Source organism: Bos indicus, chromosome 20, assembly GCF_029378745.1.
Source record: "Bos indicus isolate NIAB-ARS_2022 breed Sahiwal x Tharparkar chromosome 20, NIAB-ARS_B.indTharparkar_mat_pri_1.0, whole genome shotgun sequence".
Taxonomy (NCBI): Eukaryota; Metazoa; Chordata; class Mammalia; order Artiodactyla; family Bovidae; genus Bos; species Bos indicus.
Genome location: NC_091779.1, coordinates 4,499,994 through 4,516,714, shown reverse-complemented (window position 1 = coordinate 4,516,714; position 16,721 = coordinate 4,499,994). Strand labels below are relative to the sequence as shown.

The following is a 16,721-nucleotide window of genomic DNA, read 5'->3' as shown; positions in this document are numbered from 1 at the left end:
GCGGCCAGACAAGGCCAGGATGAGAGAAACAAACCCTGTTTTCTAAGCATACTTGTCCCGCAATCCACACGGTTTATCCCATCCTCACAGAAGTCCTGCCGGGAAAGTGTGAGCACCCCAACACGCACATGAGGAAAAGGGAGGCTCAGAGTCAGGCGTCTTGTTCAGGGTCTGGAGCCCAGTGCACACGGGGAAAGGCTTTGTATCCAGGGCAATCTGCCAAATGGGCTGAGTGTGAGGGTCTGTTCCCAAGGGAGGCACTCCGAAGGCAGCCCTGGAGGGACTCGCAGGGAAGAAAGCCACTCCTAAGGGGGCCCACAACCTAGCCCTTGCCCCTGAAGACACCTGCTCCACGTCATACAGGTGCGCTCGGGCCAGCAAAACACCCAAACAAGGCAAGCGTCACCAGGTCCTTCCAAAGTGGGGAAGGGGTATTTTAGTTCAATTCTGCTGTCACAGTGGCTCCTGGTGTGAAAGCAAGAGAGAAAAGGATGGTGCAAACCTGCTGGGGAGTCATAAAAATCAACAATGTCTGGGTGCCAGCGAGGCAGGGAGCGCATGGCAAAGCACCTGGCTCTTGACTCAGACCCCAAGTTCAAGTCCTGGTCCCACACTTCCTCAGCTGTGCACCCGGGTCACTTCCCAGCTCTGAACCTTGGCTTCCTGTTTCCAAACTACATTAATAAAGGAAACAATCAGCAGAGTGAAAGGGCACCTTTTTCACTGGGAGAAAATACTTGTGAACTATGTATCTGAAAAGTGGTTAATATCCAAAATACATAAGAAATTCCTTCAACTCCACAGCAAATTACACACACACAAAACACACAACAACCCCACAACCAAACAACCTAATTAAAACTGGGCAGAGGACCTGAATAGACACTTCTCCACGTAAGACACACAAATGGCCAACAGGTATACGGAAAGATCCTCAACATCACTAACAATTCAGTTTCAGTTCAATTCACTCGCTCAGTCGTGTCCGACTCTTTGCGACCCCATGAATTGCAGCACGCCAGGCCTCCCTGTTCATCACCAACTCCCAGAGTTCACCCAAACTCACGTCCATCGAGTCGGTGACGCCATCCAGCCATCTCATCCTCTGTCGTCCCCTTCTCCTCCTGCCCCCAATCCCTCCCAGCATCAGTCTTTTCCAATGAGTCAACTCTTCACATGAGGTGGCTAAAGTACTGGAGTTTCAGCTTTAGCATCATTCCTTCCAAAGAACACCCAGGACTGATCTCCTTTAGAATGGACTAGTTGGATCTCCTTGCAGTCCAAGGGACTCTCAGGAGTCTTCTCAACACCACAGTTCAAAAGCATCAATTCTGCGGCACTCAGCTTTCTTCACAGTCCAACTCTCACATCCATACATGACCACTGGAAAAACCATAGCCTTGACTAGACAGACCTTTGTTGGCAAAGTAATGTCTCTGCTTTTTAACTTCACTAACAATTAGGGAAACGCAAATCAAAACCACAGTGAGATACCACCTCACACTTTGTCAGGATGGCCATCCCCCAAATAAATAAAAGATAACCAGTGTTGGGGACAATGTGGAGAAACTGGAATTCTTGTATATTGTTGGTGGAAATGTCAATCAGAGAAGCCACTACGGAAAACAGTAAGAAGGGTCCTCAAAAAATTAAAAATAGAAATACCAAACCAGTAATCAGGGTATTTATCCAAAATAACTGAAATCAGGGTCTTAAAGAGGTATATACAGCCCACCGCAGCATTATTCATAACAGCCGAAATGTGGAAATAACCCGCATGTCCATGGCCAGATGAGTGGATAAGGAGAATGTGGTGTATACCGCAATGCGGTGTTACTCAGACTTTAAAAGGAAAAACTCTGCCATGTGTGACAACATGGATGAACGTGGTGAACGCTGCGTTAGGTAAAATAAGCCAGTCACAGAAACTGTGTTAGTTGCTCAGTCGTGTCCAATTCTTTGCAACCCCATGGACTGTAGCCTGCCAGGCTGTTCTATCCATGGGATTCTCCAGGCAAGAATACTGGAGTGGGTTGCCATGCCCTCCTCCAAGAGATCTTCCCAACCCGAGGATCGAACCCAGGTCTCTCGCATTGCAGGCAGATTCTTTACTGTCTGAGCCACCAGCGAAGTGGTTAGTCATAGTCACAGAAGACCAAATTACTATGTCTGCTTATAGGAAGCATCTAAAATAGTTAAACCTACAGCAGAGAGTAGAACAGTGGTTGCCAGGGGCTGGAGGAGGAGAAGGAAATGGGAATTTGCTATTCAACAGGTATAAAGTTTCAGTTACGCAAGACAAATAATAAGTTCCAGAGATCTGCTCTACCACACTGCGCCCGTCATTAACAATACTGGATGGGGCACTTAAAAAGCTGTTAAGAGGGCAGATCTCATTTTAAAGTGTTCTGACCACAATTTTTAAAAATTTAATTAATAAAGTGATAGAATTAGAGTTTCTTGGGGGGATGAAACTGTTCTATATCCAGATTGTGGGGCGGTCACATGACATGAAGTCCATAGAAGAGTACACCCAAAAAAGCCCACTTTTACTGCATGTTAATTAAAAAGATAAACCACAGAAAAATAAGTGACTATAATCGTATCTATCTCGTGTGACCAGTGTGATTTTCCAGTTCAATAACAGGCCCAGCACAGAGCACACACATCGGCAGCTGAGGAACTGTCAGGCACCTCTGATAAGATGCGGACTGCCCCCTTTCCCCCTGAGAAATGCAAGCCGCAGACCAAAATTCAAGAGAAAAGTATTGCCAGCACCCGATGTTCAGGGACCTGCGACTAAAGTTTGGTAACAGCCAGGCCACTCATCTCAAATAGGGTTTCCACCTTCTGGATAAACAGAACACTCAGTCCATTTCGAACGGATCTTGCTTCCTATCCAGCTGTGCTGCCCGGAAGGTTCCAAGAGGCAGCGTTCAAGGAAAGAATTATGCTTTCAGGTGTCTGAGCTGAGCTGGTCCCCTGGGGCCCCTTTGAAGTACCATCTGTGTGACCCAGCATCTCTGGGGGTCAATTTCCCTGGATGTAAAATAGGAATAATGTCCAGAGAGTGGAGAGATTTGTAAAGCACCTTCCATATTCCCCTAGCTCTTGGTAGCACAGGGAACCCTGAGTCCCCCCTGCCTCTCTTAAAAATGAACTCATAGAAGCGTTGGCAGGCTTTTCTCCCTGGCTGGTACTTTCCCCGCACGCTGTTGTTGTTAAATCGCTAAGTCGTGTCTGACTCTTTTTAGACCCCATGGACTGCAGCCTGCCAGGCTCCTCTGTCCATGGGATTTCCCAGGCAAGAATACTGGAGGGGGTTGCCATTTCCTTCTCCAGGAGATCCTCCCAACCCAGGGATAGAACCTGGGTCTCCTGCGTTGGCAGGTGGATTCTTCTTTCCCACTGAGCCACCAGGGAAGCCCTATTTTTCCTGCACAGACCAATGTAATTAAGTTAACAGACCTGAATGTTAAAGTTGACAACAATTAGGCTAATTACCACTTCCTTAAAGGATCAATTAGAGCTGTGTTTCCCACACAATATTTTGAGAAATGGTAGTGGCCGCCCTATGAACCACATGGTGGCTTACAGAGTACATATGGCAAAAGCTGGACTGAATCAAGTGACTCGGGTTCCTTTTGTGCAGGACTTCTCAGTCTTTAGTAAGCTATGCGCATGCTACGGATCTCCCAGGAGGGAACCCATTATGGAGCAGCACAGACCAGGAGATGCTGAGCTAGTCAACCTTACGTACATCCAAAGCCCCTGGGAACCCTGGTAGACTACAGATGCAGATTCAGGGTGGGCCCTGTGACGCTGCCTTTCCAGCAAGCAAGCTCCCAGGTGATGCTGAAGTTGTTAGTGTGGGACCACAGTGTGAAAAGTAAGGATATCAATGGTAAGGTAACGCCCCAACCCTCACCACCACTGACCTACCATATTGACAGCTTTACTAGTGAAGAACCAACCCAGGGGAGGGAATGGGCTTTACTAGTGAAGAACCAACCCAGAAGAGGGAATGAGCAGGGCTGACCAGTGGGACCAGACTCCGCCCCCCAACTTCCCCTGCAGGGACCCACTCCAGCATCTGGCCTTCCCTGTGCTCTCAGCCTACTAAAGATGGTTCTCCTGATACAGAGGAATCTCCTCAGTCTGAGCTGTGCACTGGGATCACACAGGGGCCTTTATAAAATACTGATGCCTCAGCCTCCCACCCGTAGGTCCTGAGTACTGCGTCTGGAGAGCCACCTGAGTTTGGGGATTTTTAAAACTCCTCCAGTGAGTCTTAACATTCCGCCAGAGCTGAGGGTTACTGATACAAGGGGAGTGGGTATGGGTAAGTTTCAACCCAAACACCCTTCTCACATCCTGCTTGCCTCTCCACTACCGCCCAGGAGCAGTTCCAAAATTTAAAAAATGAACAGATTACCAGATGGGAAACAGAACTTAATGAATCCACAGCTGGCTAAAGATACTACAGTATCGAGGTCAGGAATCCAAACTGCCTCGGGAGGAGAGATTTTCCATCTCCTTCCATGTCTGGATGAGCACATAAACGTATGCCCTACACTCTAGAGCCCCAGGGGCTGGAGCAGGAAAACCTAGACCTTCCAGAGTGAGAGGCTCTAAGTCAAGGATCCTCAACCCCTGGGCCACAGACCAACACTGGTCCGTGGCCTGTTAGGAAACGGGCCCACACAGCAGAAGGTGAGCAGCGGGCGAGCTTCATCTGTATTTACAGCAGCTCCCCATCACTCGCCTTACCTCCTGAGCTCCAACTCCCGTCAGATCAGAGGCAGTATTAGATTCCCATAGGAGCGTGAACCCCAAACGTAATGCGCTTGAATCATCTTGAAACCATTCTTCCCCACCTCCCTGCCCGTCCGAGGAAAAACAGTCTTCCATGAAACCAGTCTCCAGTGCTGAAAAGGGTGGGGACCACTGCTCTAAATTACCGTGAGATCATAGTAGGGGGTCGGGGGGTCTTTAAAGACAATTTTAGAATCAGGTGTCAGACCACATGAGGCTAGTTTAAAAAAACAAGGGTTGGTGACTTTCTTAATGAGCACTTCTGGGAAAGGGTCAGAGATGAGAAAACCAATGAGTCCAACCAGAGGGGGATTCGGTTCTCTCTGAACTTGGTGAGTAGGAGGGGAAAGCTTTAGAGATGAGCCCACAGGATACAAGTGGGGCTCTGGGGCAGAGAGCAGCATTCCAACCCCCAGGACATGATCCATCATGTCCCTTACCTCCGCTGCACCTCAACTGGCTCGTCTGTAAACTGGGATAACAACAGTGTCTGCCTTGCAGGGTTACTGAGGGATTAAATGAGCACAGGAAGGATTCTTACAAGAGTCAGGCACTAGTAAGTGCTCAATAAACACAAAATACTGGCTTGATTTTCACCTAAAATGTTCCTCTGGTCTGATCTTTATTTCCCTTTTGCCCTCATTTTTAAATCTATTTATATTTTTTTTACACTTGTTGTAAAGTATGTGTTTCCATCAGCTTACCCAAGTTCTTTCTGGGACGAAGCAGGGCAGAAATGCAGGCACTCAGGTAAGCTGCTATCTGCCGAGTGCTGACTGTGTGCTCAGAGCCCTCAGAGTGCTGACACTGGTGTAGGGAGTGAGGGGGGCTGCAGGGACCCCCTGGGGCAAGGCCACACGGGGAGCTAAGGAAATTGTCCTTGATCAGAGCCACAGGCCCCACTCAACGGCTGAAACCCGAATGTGAAAAAAAATCACGTCAACTTCAGAAAGTTCCCCTGGGGCTCTGAGGAGATCTACGGCCTCTTGGAGATGCCCGACCACTCGGAAGGCGAGACTGAGAGGCGATGGAGGCTGAACCAAGATGCCAACAGCAGAGCTGGCATCACCGGCTTGAGAACCGTGTGGTCACACAGGGCCCCACGCTCGGAGGGCTGCGTTCAGACCTGGCTTAACATTCTGCTGTCACTGTCCCGACAACCTTTTCCAACAAGGGGTTCTGCATTTTCATTTTGCACTGGGCCCCACAAACTATGTAGCTGACCATACCCTACAGAGACAGCTCATTTGCCCCTGCATCGACCCTACCGGGGAAGGCAACAAAGGTTGCCATCTCCTGAAAATGAAGACACTGAGGCTCAGAGAAGGTTAAGTTAACTCTTCCAGGGCTCGATGGTCAGTGACAGGGGAGCATCATACCCCACGTCTTCGGGTTTCAACTCAGGGGCTGCCGCTGTGGGGGAGCTGGCCACCTCTGCATGCCTGAGCGTCCTGCTTAGGCTCCTCTGGGCCTGGGCAACGGGAACTGCACCCCTGCCCCCACCGCGGGCCAAGGCAGAGACAGCAGGTGTTCTGGCCCCTGCAAGCCGGAACTGGGTCCCGGCAGGGCCAACACCCACGGAACTGGGTCACCAGGCCAGTTCCACCACTTCAAGGTCCAGCGACTAACGAAACAAAGCCCTGGGAGCGAGGCAAACACAAGTCACCTTTGAAAGCCCGGGGGCCCTCCTCTGTGGTCTGCCTACTCCCCTACCCCTGAGTACAACTTAGAAAAGCACATGTTCAAGGAAGAAAGGGGGGAAATGAACGACCCAGATCTGAAAAGGTGCCCAGTAAAGGAAGAAATGGCATTATCAAATTATAGTTGGCTTCCCTGACAGACTCTGAGAGACACGTCCTCAGGGCAAGGGTGGCCCTGGCAATTTTTTCTAGGCACTGGAGTTACAACAATGAAGGAAACAGATAAAAGTCTTTGCCTGAGGCAGCTCATGTTTTCATGGGAGGCAGAAAGAAAATAAGCACAAAACAATGAAGTGAATTACATAGTGTTAGGCAACAGGTGCTTTGATGAAATAATACCAATAACGAAAAGAGTGATCAAAATTTCCTGGGTGCTTACTCTGCATCTAAATGCTTTGCACACAGTGGCTCAGTTAATCTTCTCAACAATGGGTACTGTTTTCATCCCCATTTCACAGACAGGAAAGCACACAGGAGGTGAGGTCCCACAGGCGCTAAGAAAGCAAGGAGTGCTAATAAGAAAGGGCAAGAGATTCCTTTCTCCCCCTTCTTCATTTTATTCTGTATTAAGGAGAGCAAAATGAGCAGGAAGCCTGGTTTTCTCCCTGGCCTCGAACTGGGAGAGGGGGAATTCAACCAGACTATGTCCCTCTCCATCTCCCGTGGTCTTTTTTTCTTTTGTATGAAGGGTTATTTAACTGCAGTATGTACATTTCACTCAACATAAGTTGAGCATAAATTGCACCACTATATACCTATAACAAAACTGATATACGTTCTTAAACTTCCATACAGTTGTGACCACAATTCAGTGGCTGGATTTTATACTCTCAATAGGTTTATACAAACTACAGAACAAGAGATGAGTCAAGTGGCAAGTGGCAAGACAACTTTTCAAACGTCACCTACGCGTACACGTAGAAGAGACTACAAAAAGACACGTGTAAAACTGCAGGTCGTCTCTGGGGTTGCTGGGGCAGCCCATATTGCTGGTGGAGCGAATCCTCTGTAGTTACTGTTTAGTGATTCTTTTGCGACCACACAGACTGTAGATGACCAGGCTCCCCGACCATGTGATTTCCGAGGCAAGAATACGGCGAGTGGGTTGCCATGTCCTTCTCTCTCCCCCATGGTTTTTAAGAGATCTGACAGGGCTGGGGACCCTCCAAGTCTTCCCTTTTCACCCACGGCTAACAGACCAAGCTCCAAGGCTTTGGAGCCAGCAGTCCCCAGTTTGAATCCCAGCTCCATTACCGCCCGGCCCTGGACACACAAGTCACATGTCGCCCAGCTCTGCAGTGGGGCATCGGGCGGAGGGCTGAGCACAGAGCAGACACTCAGTAAATGTCTGATCAGTGAACACTGAAGTGCATGGGACGGAGGACCCTTCCTTTGAATCTGAGCCCTGAAAGGAGCACATCTTAGAAATGTAGGTTACTAGGCTCATCCTCCAAGGTGCGAGTGGAAAGTGTTGAATACATTCTCACTGTTCTGGAGTAGCACAAGCTTTCAAGGAAATTGATTAAAACACCTCATTTAGCTGGGGCTCCCATGGCACCTGGACACACCCAATCTCCAACTCAAGGGGCACCAAGTCAGGAATTCTGTGCAACCTGGGACCCTGGCCCACCCTTCAATCTAGGGCAAGACCCTCAGCCCTCAACTTCCTTCCCTTAAAATGTGAGGTTAGGTGCAGAGTGAATGAATTGTATGCCCCAAAGCAGTGACTTCTTCAATAGGGTCAAAATCACCAGAACCTACTGAACCACACAGAAGACAGAGGCGAGGGCAGGAATTATCAGCCTGGGTAAGGGGAGGCTTTATGGAACCAGGGATCGAAGGGCCAACTACAGCTCTCTCGTGACCTGAATGTTAACTGTTGGTATGAGGTCTGCCCCTGAATTCCACCAAGGAGCCTTTCCTTGTGTGAAAACTACCCTGTTCGCAGCCCCAGGGCTGCGTGGAAGGGGCAGACAGTGCCCACTGCAGGCCGAGCCCGCCCGCCAGTGCAAGAGTTCCCAGGCCACTGTGCTCGTCAGGCTGACACCCCAATACGCCCACACGCCTGGGGGGCACTGCCAGGCTTTTCTGGCAGGAAGGCTGGCACTTTACCCTGGCTTCGTTCACTCCTGCAGGAAGGGACCAGAAGCCCTAGTCTGTGGGTGAGGAAATGGCCTCATGGAGAGGCGGCTTGTCCACTAATATCCCACTTCTGAACTCCACACCCCACCAGGCTCTGAATTAAGCGCCTCTCAGGCTCTCAGCCCTACCAGGTGGGACTTTATTTTTAGCCCCAATCTGCAGGTGGTGACAGAGATACTGAGAGGGCTCAGACACTTGCCCAAGTCATCCAGCTGAGCAGCTCAGGGGAGGTCTGTACCCAGAGCCTTCGCCCCAACTTCTAGAATATACCAACCTGCTCAGGGGAGGGGAGAGAGACAGGATTCTAGTTCAGCTCGCACTAAATTCTAACCCACTGCTATTTTTTCCCTGGTATACACATCCAGCAATGTTGCCTCAGGCCAGGGCAGCCCCTGGGGCTCCATACCTCAAGGGAAAGTCTGGTGGAGACCCTTGTCAGTCAGGCTTCCAGAAGGCCTAGTCTAGCACAACGTGGACCAGGTGGCGGCCAGACCCCACAAAGGGCTCACTGTGGTGACTGCAGAAAGCCGAGGCCAGACCCGGCTGGGCCCTCTCTGCAAAGCCCTGCCCACAGGTCCCTGATATGGTCTCCTCATCTCCCCCAAGGAGCCCCCAGACCCAGAGCACAGGAGTAGGACCAGCGGAGGGACAGGCCTCCAGCTGGAGCCAGTGGGGAGAGGCTGAGCCTACGGAAACCTGAAACCCTCCAGCAGCTGCCTGGTGGGAGGGGGCTGCAGAGCCCTGTGGACCCCTGGGGGCTCATCCAAGGTGCCCTGGCCGCACCTGTCACTGGGGTGGGGTTCAGGAGAGGCTCTGTAGAGGGGAGGAAGGAGATGGCTTCTTTGCTCTCTCGCGCCCATCTAGGGGAGGGAAGAAACCTGTTTCCCAGTATGGGGGGAAAGGGATGCGACTTTGCGAGGTGTCAGGGCAGCCTGGGGAGGGGGACCCCGAGAGGGAAGGGGTGGAGCGGCCCGAGAGGTGGGTGGCCTCGCTTCCCGCTGCACGAGGAGGCCCTCCGAGCCTCCGGCTGGCTTTGTGTGCGGCAGGGGGCCCGCCTGGAGTCCCCGAGGGCCGGCGGAGGCATGCACAGGGTGGGGGACTGCTTTTGCGTTTCAGGCGGGAGGGATCCGCAGCGTGCCCGAGCACGCCCCGCGCGGGTGTTGCCACACTCACCTCCTGAAGTCAAAGGGCATCGTGCCGTCGCCGCCGCCGCCAGGGATGGGAGCGCTGCAGGCCAGGTGGGCCGCGGCGCCGCGTGGGTCCCAGCCCGCTGCCAACGCCGCCTCCGGCCGCCCCGCCCCCGCCGGCCGCCCCCCGCCTCCGACACTGGCCGCTGCCTCCAGCCGCCGGGAAGTGACGCTCCGCTCAACGCATTGGGCACCGCCCCCGCCCCCGGCCGCCCCTTCCGCCGCACCGTTAAAGGGGCCCGGGGGCTGGGGTAGGGGGCTGGGTGCCGGGACGGAGGGGCGGGCCTTAGCGGGGCGCGCGGTGGGGCTCGAGGCTTGGAGAGGGAGGGAGCACCCAAAGACACAGTTATTCATGCCTTCCCAGCTCCCGCCCCCCACTGTTTTCCATCAATTCTCTGTGGCCTTGAGCAAATCCCACTGCCTTCGTTATTTTGCATTTGCAAACCAGTTTTCCTGAGTTGAGGCCTCCCTGATAGCTCTGTTGGTAAAGAATCCGCCTGTAATGCAGGAGACCCCGGTTCCATTCCTGGGTCGGGAAGATCCGCTGGAGAAGGGATAGGCTACCCACTCCAGTATTCTTGGGCTTTCCTGGTGGCTCAGCTAGTAACGAATCCGCCTGCAATGCGGGAGACCTGGGTTTGATTCCCTGGGTTGGGAAGATCCCCTGGAGAAGAGAAAGGCTACCCACTCCAGTATTCTGACCTGGAGAATTCCATGGACTGTACAGTCCACGGGGTCCCAAAGAGTTGGACACGACTGAGCGACTTTCACGTTCTTGAGTTGTGCAAATTAAATGGCATGGTACAGATTTGGGCTATGCACAGCATCTAACTCTGAGTAAAGGGCCTAATACCGTGACAGAAAGGTGGAGGTCAGGCAGGCCTAGGTTTGTAAAGTGGACCCAACCACATCCCTGCTGAGCCTCTCTGGGAAACACGCTGGGCTTCTCTGAGCCCACACCCCTTTCCACATCTGCAGGAAGAAGCTGATGATGCTTACCAGAGGAGGTTTTTCCTGGGGATCCAGTGAGAAAGTTGGGAAAGTGCGTAGTGTGATGCCTGGCACCTAGTAAAGGCTTGTCACCTGAAGCTGTTGTGTTTGGCCTGCTAGCTCTACTTCTCTGCTTGCATCTTCAGTACATGGTTCATTTCAGTGGTATTCACTGAGCCTGGCTCTGAGCCCAGTCTATTGTGGACGGCAGACCAAGACCTGTTCTGTGACTTGGCCCAGGGTGGACCTCTCTGAGCCTCAGTTTCCTTCTGTGAGATTCACAGGTAATCAGCATCTCCTTTCAGGATTGCTGAATGAGAGGAGCTGGTAGTTGTAATACAAGACCCAGGTGGAGGAAACTCATTTTGAACTTCCCCTTCTATGACTGGCCCCATCTCCAAGGCTTTGCTAACACAGAAGCCTAAAAAATCCCAAGGGAGGAACGGGAGCGGTGGGGCTCATGTTCAAAAAGCAGGGCCAGCAGGCCATGTCTTGTCTATAAATAGAGGGAAATGGTGGTACCTGTTCCTTTGGGAGGATTCAGAATGCATGGTGCCAGTTCCTGTCTGGTGTAGGGTGTGGGCTGTGAACCACACTCTTCCTCTGGACCCTATACAGTGTTGCCTCCTCTTCCCTTTTCTTTCATTCATTCATTCAGCCAGCAAGGGGCCTGGCACCCTTGGGAGAGAGAAGGAAATCTCAGCTGGAACTTGAGTCCTAGGAGCAGTAGAAACATAAAAGGGGCCTTGAGTAGCCACTGAGCCCAAAAGACTGTTTGCCTGGCACTCTATAGGAGGGGAGTCACACAGTGGTGAACATTTGACAATGAGTCCTCCCCCTCAAAGTCTGGTCCACAGCCTGGTGCTGGTCCACCAGCCAACTGCAAAGGCGCCATGGGGCACATTCTCAGCCCTAGCCCAGACCTATTGAATTAAGTGTGCATTTCACACGGTCTCCAAAAGATTCATTGGCACATTTAATTCCTAGAGACACTGTGATAAAGGGCCACGTTTTGGGGGGTTAGGGGACTTCTGCATTTGCTGTTTCTTTTGCCTTGAGCACGTTCATCTCTCTGTGTTGCACCCTGCTGTATTGAACAGAGACTATGCATGCCTCCCAGTAGATTCTCCCTTTCTTCATAACTCTTAGCTATGGTAACAGAGTCCATGCTCCAGCCAAACTGCGTGGTGTCACATTCTAGTCTGTCTACTTACTAATTTATCTTACTTCTGTACCTCAGTTTCCTCATCTGTAAAATTAGGACAATAATACTACCTCCCGCATAGACGTGTTGTAAGGATAAAATGTGTCAATGAATGTCAAGGATTTAGGAGAGTGCCTGGCACAGAGTAAATGTAAGAGAGGTTTGACTATGGTTGCTATTTTTGCATGAAGATGGAACTCCCAATTTTTGGCTGGGCATATGGGTGCTCAGAATGAAAGTTACATTTCCTAGCTTCCCTTGCAGCTAGGCGTGGCCATGTGACTAAGTTCTGGCCACTGAGATGTAAAGAGATGTAGCTGCTTCAGGGATTCTCGGTGGACGTTACCCACTGTGTCCCTCTCTCCCTCTGGCTACCCAGAGTGTGGATGCCACCATCCTGCTCCATTCAGTGAAGGTCATGTAGAGCAGAGCAACAAGATAGAGGGAGCCTGGGCCCCTGCCCTTGAATGACACAGTACCTGTCCTCGAACATCTCCCCAAACTTCTAAGCCAAAGAGAAACACACATGTCTGGTTTAAGTTACTGTTATTTTGTATTTTCAGACACTAACACCTGAACTTAATACTAGTACACCTGCCCAGCCTGGTTAATTTCTTGACTTGGTTTAACTACCATATGCAGAATAGGCCAGGACCCCCATTATATGGTCACATGGCACCCATAGGTTTTTAGGGGGAGAAATTGTCACAGTTTGTGATGAGATTATTATTAATTGGCTAGTGTCTACCTCCCTATGTTGACTGGAAGTTCTCCGTGGAGGGTGGATGTCTGTTTGCGCATCACTGTATCCTAGCAACCAACCAGAGCCTGCACATGGTTCGGCAGGTGGTAGGGGACCATAACTGTGTATTGAAGGCTGAATGGCAGTTTCCCAGAGAGGCAGGCCTTCTGTAAGAATTCCCAGAGAGAATAAGGGGAAGGGACACATCAACAAAGATCTCTGTGGGGACTCTTGAGGTCTGTAAGCCAGTTCCAGATGGCCTGTGTGCTCAGAAGACAGTGTAAGACGGGACAAAGGAAATCAGACGTTGTGTTACAGTAAATGAGAAAACCCTGCATCTCTTGACCAAGGGAGTAACTTACTACAAACTGAGTTTTAGGATTGCTAATCTTTCAGGACCCTATCGTAGCCAGCCTCAAGTGGCTGATATTCCCATGCCCTTGTGTAATCACCTCCCACAATGTGACGTGCCAAGCTGGGTAACCAAAGGGCATTGCAGAAATCACCTCATATGACTCTGTAGGCTGGGTAGTAAGGGCATTGAGGCTTCTCCTTAGGCTTTCCTGAATCACTTGTTCTGGAGAAAACCAGCTTCTAGGTCATAAAGATACTCAAGCACGGTTAGAGAGGGATTGGATGGCAAAGAACTGAGGCCTCCTGCCAACAGCCATGTGAGCGAGTCATCCTAGAAGTGGCTCCTTAGCCTCTAAGTCTTCAGAGCTGCAGCTCCAGCCCACAGCTTAACTACAGCCAAGGGAGAAGCCCTCATCCAGAGCCACTCATCTGAGTCGCTCCTGGATTCCTCCTGAGTCTTAGAAACTTTGTGAGATAATAAATGTTTAGTGTAAGCCACTAACTCGTGGGTATTCAGTTACACAGTGTAGACAGTCAATAAAGACTCCATCCCCACGTCCTTGTTCTACCAGCACCTTCTCCCTGACTTCTCCTGCCTCACCCCCAACAGGCTTAGTGCAATGGTAAAGCACTGCAATCAGATGACTCTCTAGCTGAGAGACATGGACACACAGTTTAACTAGCTGGTTGTCTGAGTATGCAGTGAAGGATAAAAATACCTTTCCTGTGGCAGGTAACCTCTAAAATCACCATCCCAATAAACCCACCTCCTTGTATCCAAACGCTTTCATAATCTCCGTCCTTACAATGTAGGCTGGACTTGTGATTCACTTTGAATGAACAGAATATGGCAGAAACAGTGGCATGTCACTCCTAAGACTAAGATACAGAAAGACTGTGGCTTCTGCCTTGAACACTGTTTCTCAGATCAACCATTCTGGGCAAGCCAGCAGCCCTGTGGAGAGGTCCTGTGAGAGAGCTCACTAGTGAATCTTCTGGCACCTGACAGCAACCATGTGATTGAACTTGGAGCAGATCCCTCAGCCTCAGTTGAGCCTTGAGATGACCGCAGCCCTGACCCACAACTTGACTGCAACCTCCCAGGAGACCCTGACCCAGAGGCATTCGGCTGAGCTGCATCTGGATCCCATGAAATGAGAAGTTTGTTGTTCTAAGCGACTAAGTTTGGGACAATTTGTTAGGCAGCAACAGGTAACAAATACATGGCCCTAAAAGCTTGCTGTAAAAATGAAGTAACATGTACAGGGCCAGGCATATAGCAGGTGTTAATTAAATGCTTGCTGAATGAATCAATTGATAAACACATGAACATTCTATAATGTAGAAAGTTCCCTGGCTCCAAATGCTCACTGGTCTCTACCCCCTCTTGCCAAACACATCACGGAAAGTTGTTTGAGGCAGGGAAATGCCCAAGTCAGATTTGTTTTTCTGTAATAGGAGCCTGGTTTGTGTTCTAGGGGTGTGGCTGGTTTAACTGTGGCCTGGATGAAGAGCTTAAGAAATAATAGTCCTTTGTCAGCTTGAAGAGGTGTTGAGGGTAACTTGGGCCTCATAACAGGCTTCTGAACAAATTCTCCTTTCTTGCTCTGGAAAGTCTCCTGGCCAGCTAAAAGACTGTCATTCATTCACTCATCCATTTTAAGTTATTCAGTGGACACCTCTCTATGACAGGTCCTCTGGCTGCAGAAAGAAGCACGACACGTCCCTGTGTTTAGGAAGCAAGGAGTAGGTAAGCAGAAGTGTGCTGCTATGACAAAGACTCGAGCTCAGGGGCCCCAACTCCTGTGCAGGTACAGTTTCATGCTAAGTGCTGTGTTAGGGGCAGCACCAGAGGTTCTAGGAGGCTGGTACAGCGTTCCTAATTCTACGCATGGACATAAATTGGTCTCAACACTTTCAGTTCAAGGTGGCTGAGATCATCTCAAATTAACATATCCTGCCTCGGGCCAGAGAGAGAGAAACAAAGAGAAAAAAAAAAAGAAAGAAAGAAGAAAGATAAGTCCAGACGTAGATTTGGTTTCAGGCACTTCAATAATTGCATCAGGAATCTCTCTCCCCATCCCTAGGCCCACCTTTTTAAAAATTTTTTTTTTCTTTTGCTGTGCCGTAAGACATGTGGGATCTGCCTTGGATGTGCAGGGTCTTAACCACTGGACCACCAGGGAAGTCCCATAGGCTTATCTTTTAAATTCTGACTTTGTCTCTAGAGAGGCTTTCCTTTTGTGCTGGCAAAATGCTTGCCTGGAGCTCCAGGCTGTTTTTCCAGCTCTGCAACTCCAGCAGCTGAAGGCAAGCTCTTTCCTGCTGCCTCAGGCAAAGGCTCCTGGGCTGACCCTTAGGGGTTCTCATTGGTGGCAGACCAGAATAGTGGGCTCAGGAGCAGGGATAGGCCAAGCCTAGACTGAATGCCCACCCTCGAGCCTGGAGTGGAATCAGCCTTATTCAACACACACAGATTCAGATGGAAGAAGTGTGGTTTCCTAAAGAAAGGTCAGGGGTGGGAATTCCCTGGTGGTCCAGTGGTTAGGACTCAGTACTTTCACTGCTGAGATTTAATCCTTTGTCGGGGAACTAAGATCCCAGAGCAAGGCCTTTAAAAAGAAAGAAAGTCAGGGCGGCATTGCCAAAGAAGGAGAGGATGTTGGGAGGAAAAATTGTCCGGTATCTTCTACGGGGAGTTAGGAGAAGCTTCGAGGAAGAAGAAGAATCTGAGCGGAGACCTTGAAGAATAAGTAGATTTTAGGGAGAAAAGCAGATTGAGTGAGTTATCTATTTCTGTGTAACAAATTATCCCAAACTTAAACAGCAATTTATTGCCTTGCAGTTTCTGATGGTCAGGAATCCAGGAGCAGCTACCCGGGTGGTTCTAGCTCAGGATCCATGATGAAGCTGCAGTCAAGCTGTTGGCCAAGGCTGCAGTCTCAAGACGACTGGAGCGGGTGGATCCAGGCTCATCCACGGGGCTGTTGGAGGAGAGTTTAGCCCTCCCCACGTGGACCTGTCCTTAACACTGGTCATGACATGGCTTCTCCCTGCCAAGTAAGAGAGTCAACCTTCTATGAAGTCTCTCCAAAGTGCATGCTGTCATTTCCACCTTCTTTTATTCGTAAGTCCAGCCTCCACTCAAAGGGAAGGAATCTCACAAGGGTGTAATACCAGGAGGTGGGGGTCATCTTGGGGGCTGGATACATCCTGGGAAGGACACAAAAGCATGGTGCTGGGAGAGCAGGCGGCAAGGCTGTGGCCGTGGGTTACGTCAAGCTGGAGAGTAAGTAGGTGGGGACTGGGTTGTGAAGGGCTTTGAGAGATGTGTTCAAAGCGTGAACTTTCTTCTACAGACAGTTAGGGGCCCTGAAGTATATAAAGCGGGGTTGCGTCACAATATTTTGCTTTAAGGCTTTGTGGGAGCCCAGTATATGTCCTCTCTTTCCCAGCTGTGCTTGGAACAAATGGGACTGCTATCTGCATGGGGGCTTCCTGACAGTGAATCTCTGAATGTGGCATACAGACCCAGGCAGGCACAGGAAGGGCAGGAAAAGGTCAGGCCTCCCTGGGGTGATCTGGGA

At 50.5% G+C, this 16,721-nt stretch overlaps 1 protein-coding gene across 1 annotated transcript in view; it reads right to left on the bottom strand.

Moving 5' to 3' along the window:
- The window catches only part of ERGIC1 (endoplasmic reticulum-golgi intermediate compartment 1), a 113,164-nt gene extending 102,951 nt beyond the window's left edge, over positions 1 to 10,213 (bottom strand). The window contains exon 1 of the mRNA XM_019982892.2: positions 9,831 to 10,213. Within this exon, the coding sequence (XP_019838451.2) occupies positions 9,831 to 10,198 (368 nt within the window). The 5' untranslated portion in view covers positions 10,199 to 10,213. The remainder of the gene's footprint in view (positions 1 to 9,830) is intronic.
- Between the last annotated feature and the right edge of the window lie 6,508 nt (positions 10,214 to 16,721).